The sequence below is a fragment of the Oncorhynchus nerka genome, unplaced genomic scaffold (genome assembly GCF_034236695.1).
Source record: "Oncorhynchus nerka isolate Pitt River unplaced genomic scaffold, Oner_Uvic_2.0 unplaced_scaffold_1260, whole genome shotgun sequence".
In the NCBI taxonomy this organism is placed as follows: Eukaryota; Metazoa; Chordata; class Actinopteri; order Salmoniformes; family Salmonidae; genus Oncorhynchus; species Oncorhynchus nerka.
The window spans coordinates 58654-66060 of NW_027040082.1; the positions used below are offsets into that span (position 1 = coordinate 58654).

Below are 7407 nucleotides of genomic sequence, written 5' to 3' on the forward strand. Positions count from 1 at the left end.
TTATAGAGAATAACAGTCATATTATCAGCCACGTGGTTATAGAGAATAACAGTCATATTATCAGCCACGTGGTTACAGAGGATAACAGTCATATTATCAGCCACGTGGTTATAGAGAATAACAGTCATATTATCAGCCACGTGGTTATAGAGAATAACAGTCATATTATCAGCCACGTGGTTATAGAGAATAACAGTCATATTATCAGCCACGTGGTTACAGAGGATAACAGTCACACTATCAGCCATAAAGCTACAGTGGACCAGTCATACTATCAGCCATAAAGCTACAGTGGAACCAGTCATACTATCAGCCATAAAGCTACAGTGGAACCAGTCATACTATCAGCCATAAAGCTACAGTGGACCAGTCATACTATCAGCCATAAAGCTACAGTGGAACCAGTCATACTATCAGCCATAAAGACGTAGCCATAAAGCTACGTCTCCCTCACGACGCCAGGACAGCGGAGTCAATCACCACCTTCCGGAGACACCTGAAACCCCACCTCTTTAAGGAATACCTAGGATAGGATAAAGTAATCCCTCTCACCCCCCCTCCCCCTGAAAAGATTTAGATGCACTACTGTTCCACTGGAGGTCATAAGGTGAATGCACCAATTTGTAAGTCGCTCTGGATAAGAGCGTCTGCTAAATGACTTAAATGTAATGTAAATGTACAGTAGAACCAGTCATACTATCAGCCATAAAGCTACAGTGGAACCAGTCATACTATCAGCCATAAAGCTACAGTGGAACCAGTCATACTATCAGCCATAAAGCTACAGTGGAACCAGTCATACTATCAGCCATAAAGCTACAGTGGAACCAGTCATACTATCAGCCATAAAGCTACAGTGGAACCAGTCATACTATCAGCCATAAAGCTACAGTGGAACCAGTCATACTATCAGCCATAAAGCTACAGTGGACCAGTCATACTATCAGCCATAAAGCTACAGTGGAACCAGTCACACTATCAGCCATAAAGCTACAGTGGACCCGTCATACTATCAGCCATAAAGCTACAGTGGAACCAGTCATACTATCAGCCATAAAGCTACAGTGGACCAGTCATACTATCAGCCATAAAAGCTACAGTGGAACCAGTCATACTATCAGCCATAAAGCTACAGTGGACCAGTCATACTATCAGCCATAAAGCTACAGTGGAACCAGTCATACTATCAGCCATAAAGCTACAGTGGAACCAGTCATACTATCAGCCATAAAGCTACAGTGGAACCAGTCATACTATCAGCCATAAAGCTACAGTGGAACCAGTCATACTATCAGCCATAAAGCTACAGTGGACCGGTCATTCATATGATCAGGGACAAGAACCTCTGGAACAAGTGAATCATCATGTTTCATCAGAACCGGTACCTTCATAGACACTGTCCTGCTTCCCCAAGAGGTCCGGGGCCAGTCCTTTATACCTGAACATGGACCACGACACGTGTTAGTGATCACAACGGCATCTTGTCACTGTGTGTATCGAATCTTAAGTTTCAGTTGTACAACACAAGAGTCACAAGTCTGTAATTTTTTTTTAAAACGTGGCGTGTCACCTTCTGTCCGCCACTGACCTCTCCGTCACGGGGACTGTGGTTTTACTCTTCACCGCCAGGTGTCTGTCCCGACAGCTACCACAGAGGAGGTAGTAGGGGTTCCCGCTGCCGCACTCCCCTCCGAACCACCCGTCTACGTAGGAGCCGTTGCTCCGGTAACCCTGTCGGTTGGCGCTGCGCCCGCAGCCAGGGTGGCTCTTCTTCATGTGCTGGTTGAAGTTGGCAACGCTAGCCTCACACAACTCACACACTACCACCTCGTCTCGTTCCTCTGTCTCACACACATGCTGCCAGGGGACAGGGAGTGGACATAGAGACAGGGAGGGGAGGGAGGGAGGGGACATGGAGACAGGGAGGGGACACGGAGACAGGGAGGGGACACGGAGACAGGGAGGGGACACGGAGACAGGGAGGGGACACGGAGACAGGGAGGGGACATGGAGACAGGGAGGGGACATGGAGACAGGGAGGGGACATGGAGACAGGGAGGGGACATGGAGACAGGGAGGGGACACGGAGACAGGGAGGGGACATGGAGACAGGGAGGGGACATGGAGACAGGAGGGGACACGGAGACAGGGAGGGACACGGAGACAGGGAGGGAGGGGACATAGAGACAGGGGAGGGGACACGGAGACAGGGAGGGAGGGGACATGGAGACAGGGAGGGGACACGGAGACAGGGAGGGGACACGGAGACAGGGAGGGAGGGAGGGGACATGGAGACAGGGAGGGGACATGGAGACAGGGAGGGGACACGGAGACAGGGAGGGGACACGGAGACAGGGAGGGGACACGGAGACAGGGAGGGGACAGGGAGACAGGGAGGGGACACGGAGACAGGGAGGGGAGGAGGGGACATGGAGACAGGGAGGGGATGGAGACAGGGAGGGGACACAGGAGACAGGGAGGGGACACGGAGACAGGGAGGGGACACGGAGACAGGGAGGGGACACGGAGACAGGGAGGGGACACGGAGACAGGGAGGGGACACGGAGACAGGGAGGGGACACGGAGACAGGGAGGGACACGGAGACAGGGAGGGACACGGAGACAGGGAGGGGACACGGGAGGGAGGGGGGACACAGAGACAGGGAGGGACACGGAGACAGGGAGGGGACACGGAGACAGGAGGGGACACGGAGACAGGGAGGGGACACGGAGACAGGGAGGAGGGAGGGGACATGGAGACAGGGAGGGGACACGGAGACAGGGAGGGAGGGAGGGGACATGGAGACAGGGAGGGGACACGGAGACAGGGGAGGGGACACGGAGACAGGGAGGAGGGGACACGGAGACAGGGAGGGGACACGGAGACAGGAGGGGACACGGAGACAGGGAGGGGACACGGAGACAGGGAGGGGACACGGAGACAGGGAGGGAGGGGACACGGAGACAGGGAGGGGACACGGAGACAGGGAGGGGACACGGAGACAGGGAGGGGACACGGAGACAGGGAGGGGACACGGAGACAGGGAGGGGACACGGAGACAGGGAGGGGACACGGAGACAGGGAGGGGACACGGAGACAGGGAGGGGACACGGAGACAGGGAGGGGAGGGAGGGGACATGGAGACAGGGAGGGGACACGGAGACAGGGAGGGGACACGGAGACGTAAACACAAAGTCAGTTCATATCTAGGACATCAATAGCATGATGCCACTAACAGACAGGTGAGTATGACAGCAGTATAGACAACATGATACCATAGCAACAAGATGATTAGCCATGAATTAACCACAAGCAACAAGACTTGATGATCAATGCCACCCACTGTAATCACCATTAGCATGTTAGCGTTCCACCTGATTTACTAGCAAACCCCATTGACATCCCATCCACGGCATGCTAGTTAGGCTAACGACAGAAATCACCGCCATGGGCAGTCAGTGGCAGAGAATGATGCAATGTGTGTGTGTGTGAGTGTGTGAGTGAGAGTTTGAGCATGTGTGTGTGTGTGTGTGTATGTGTGTGTGTGAGTGAGAGAGAGAGAGATAGTTTGAGTGTGTGAGTGCGAGTGCGTGTGTGTGTGTGTATGTGTGTGTGAGAGAGAGAGATATAGTTTGAGAATGTGTGTGTATGTGTGTGTGTGTTTGAGTGTGTGATAGTGAGTAAGCATCAACCTCTCTAAGCAGACAGTTAGCATTTTACAGCATCCAAGTGAATGAGTGTGTGAGTGAAAGTTAGCTGGTGAGAGTCTAAATCCTAAACTTCCACGTCAGTCTCCCCACTGAGAGTGAGACGTTTAGTGACGTGGAAAGTCAGGATGAAGACCTTATTAGTCAAGGCGAGGAAAAGGAAGCAGCAAAACCCTGCACACACACCCATGTTGGCCAGTCCAGTACCTCTGGGATCCACATGCCCAGGATGTCAGTGTCGCTGGCCAGGTCCTGACCGAACATGGCCTCCATGGTCTCCTCGTCCAGCTCCAGCTCCAGCTCCTCGTCGAGGTTAAAGTCATACAGAGGTCCAGTGTCCTGCTGTAGGGCACTGCCCTCTCTACGAGCCTGGCTGTGATGGGCCTGCACCGAGCGGTACAGACCAGCTACAGGAGAGGGTATATGTTAGAATAGAATAGAGGAGAGGGTATATGTTAGAATAGAATAGAGGAGAGGGTATATGTTAGAATAGAATAGAGGAGAGGGTATATGTTAGAATAGAATAGAGGAGAGGGTATATGTTAGAATAGAATAGAGGAGAGGGTATATGTTAGAATAGAATAGAGGAGAGGGTATATGTTAGAATAGTATAGAGGAGAGGGTATATGTTAGAATAGAATAGAGGAGAGGGTATATGTTAGAATAGAATAGAGGAGAGGGTATATGTTAGAATAGAATAGAGGAGAGGTATATGTTAGAATAGTATAGAGGCGAGGGTATATGTTAGAATAGAATAGAGGAGAGGGTATATGTTAGAATAGAATAGAGGAGAGGGTATATGTTAGAATAGAATAGAGGAGAGGGTATATGTTAGAATAGAATAGAGGAGAGGGTATATGTTAGAATAGAATAGAGGAGAGGGTATATGTTAGAATAGAGGAGAGGGTATATGTTAGAATAGTATAGAGGAGAGGGTATATGTTAGAATAGAATAGAGGGTATATGTTAGAATAGAGGAGAGGGTATATGTTAGAATAGAGGAGAGGGTATATGTTAGAATAGAATAGAATAGAGGGTATATGTTAGAATAGAGGAGAGGGTATATGTTAGAATAGTATAGAGGAGAGGGTATATGTTAGAATAGAATAGAGGGTATATGTTAGAATAGAATAGAGGAGAGGGTATATGTTAGAATAGAATAGAGGAGAGGGTATATGTTAGAATAGTATAGAGGAGAGGGTATATGTTAGAATAGAATAGAGGAAAGGGTATATGTTAGAATAGTATAGAGGAGAGGGTATATGTTAGAATAGAATAGAGGAGAGGGTATATGTTAGAATAGAATAGAGGAGAGGGTATATGTTAGAATAGAATAGAGGAGAGGAGAGGGTATATGTTAGAATAGTATAGAGGAGAGGGTATATGTTAGAATAGAATAGAGGAGAGGGTATATGTTAGAATAGAATAGAGGAGAGGGTATATGTTAGAATAGAATAGAGGAGAGGGTATATGTTAGAATAGAATAGAGGAGAGGGTATATGTTAGAATAGAATAGAGGAGAGGGTATATGTTAGAATAGAGGAGAGGAGAGGGTATATGTTAGAATAGTATAGAGGAGAGGAGAGGGTATATGTTAGAATAGAATAGAGGGAGAGGGTATATGTTAGAATAGAATAGGAGAGGGTATATGTTAGAATAGAATAGAGGAGAGGGTATATGTTAGAATAGTATAGAGGAGAGGGTATATGTTAGAATAGTATAGAGGAGAGGAGAGAGGGGTATATGTTAGAATAGAGGAGAGGGTATGTTAGAATAGAATAGAGGAGAGGGTATATGTTAGAATAGAATAGAGGAGAGGGCATGTGTTAGAATAGAATAGAGGAGAGGGTATATGTTAGAATAGAATAGAGAGAGGGTATATGTTAGAATAGAATAGAGGAGAGGGTATATGTTAGAATAGAATAGAGGAGAGGGTATATGTTAGAATAGAATAGGGGAGAGGGTATATGTTAGAATAGAAGAGAGGAGAGGGTATATGTTAGAATAGAATAGAGGAGAGGGTATATGTTAGAATAGAATAGAGGAGAGGGTATATGTTTAGAATAGAATAGGAGAGGGTATATGTTAGAATAGAATAGAGAGAGGGTATATGTTAGAATAGAATAGAGGAGAGGGTATATGTTAAGAATAGAATAGAGGAGAGGGTATATGTTAGAATAGAATAGAGGAGAGGGTATATGTTAGAATAGAATAGAGGAGAGGGTATATGTTAGAATAGAATAGAGGAGAGGGTATATGTTAGAATAGAATAGAGGAGAGGGTATATGTTATAATAGAATAGAGGAGAGGGTATATGTTAGAATAGTATAGAGGAGAGGGTATATGTTATAATAGAATAGAATAGAGGAGAGGGTATATGTTAGAATAGTATAGAGGAGAGGGTATATGTTATAATAGAATAGAATAGGAATATAGAGGAGAGGGTATATGTTAGAATAGAATAGAGGAGAGGGTATATGTTAGAATAGTATAGAGTGAGAGAGGGTATATGTTAGAATAGTATAGAGGAGAGGGTATATGTTAGAATAGAATAGAGGAGAGGGTATATGTTAGAATAGAATAGAGGAGAGGGTATATGTTAGAATAGTATAGAGGAGAGGGTATATGTTAGAATAGAATAGAGGAGAGGGTATATGTTAGAATAGAATAGAGGAGAGGGTATATGTTAGAATAGAATAGAGGAGAGGGTATATGTTGAATAGAATAGAATAGAGGGTATATGTTAGAATAGAATAGAGGAGAGGGTATATGTTAGAATAGTATAGAGGAGAGGGTATATGTTAGAATAGAATAGAGGAGAGGGTATAGTTAGGAAGAGGGTATATGTTAGAATAGAATAGAGGAGAGGGTATATGTTAGAATAGTATAGAGGAGAGGGTATATGTTAGAATAGAATAGAGAGAGGGTATATGTTAGAATAGAATAGGAGAGAGGGTATATGTTAGAATAGAATAGAGGAGAGGGTATATGTTAGAATAGAATAGAGGAGAGGAGTATATGTTAGAATAGTATAGAGGAGAGGGTATATAGAATAGAATAGGGTATATAGAATAGTATAGGAAAGGGTATATGTTAGAATAGTATAGAGAGAGGAGGGTATATGTTAGAATAGTATAGAGTGAGAGGGTATATGTTAGAATAGAATAGAGGAGAGGGTATATGTTAGAATAGTATAGAGGAGAGGAATTATATGTTTAGAATAGAATAGAGGAAAGGGTATATGTTAGAATAGTATAGAGGAGAGGTATATGTTAGAATAGTATAGAGGAGATGGGGGTATATGTTAGAATAGAATAGGAGGAGAGGGTATGTTAGAATAGAATAGAGGAGAGGTATATGTTAGAATAGAATAGAGGAGGGTATAAGCAAGTTGTAGGTCAGTATAGGAGGAGAGGATATGTTAGAATGTATAGAGAGAGTGGTATATGTTAGAATAGAAGGAGGAGAAGGAGTATATGTTAGAATAGAATAGAAGGAAGAGTATGTTAGAATAGAGGAGAGGGTATATGTTAGAATAGTATAGGAGAGGAGAGAGGGTATATGTTAGAATAGAATAGAGGAGAGTATATGTTTAGAATAGGAATAGAGGAGGAGGGTATATGTTAGGGAATAGTAGAGGAGAGGTATATAGAATAGAGGAGAGGTATAGAATGAATAGAGGAGAGGGAGAGGTATATA

At 45.0% G+C, this 7407-nt stretch overlaps 1 protein-coding gene across 5 annotated transcripts in view; it reads right to left on the reverse strand.

Annotated features, from left to right (window-relative positions):
- LOC135559550 (probable E3 ubiquitin-protein ligase HERC1) overlaps positions 1-4393 on the reverse strand; it is a 61761-nt gene extending 57368 nt beyond the window's left edge. For 2 of the 5 annotated variants that reach the window (XM_065015826.1, XM_065015825.1), the window contains exons 1-3: positions 3895-4392; positions 1571-1857; positions 1386-1438 (exon numbers count right to left, since the gene is read on the reverse strand). In XM_065015826.1, coding sequence (XP_064871898.1) covers positions 1386-1438; positions 1571-1857; positions 3895-3981 — 427 coding nt within the window. In that variant the 5' untranslated portion in view covers positions 3982-4392. Of the gene's footprint in view, positions 1-1385; positions 1439-1570; positions 1858-3894 lie in introns of all 5 variants that reach the window. The other 3 variants (XM_065015827.1, XM_065015828.1, XM_065015829.1) reach the window with 3 other exon arrangements.
- Between the last annotated feature and the right edge of the window lie 3014 nt (positions 4394-7407).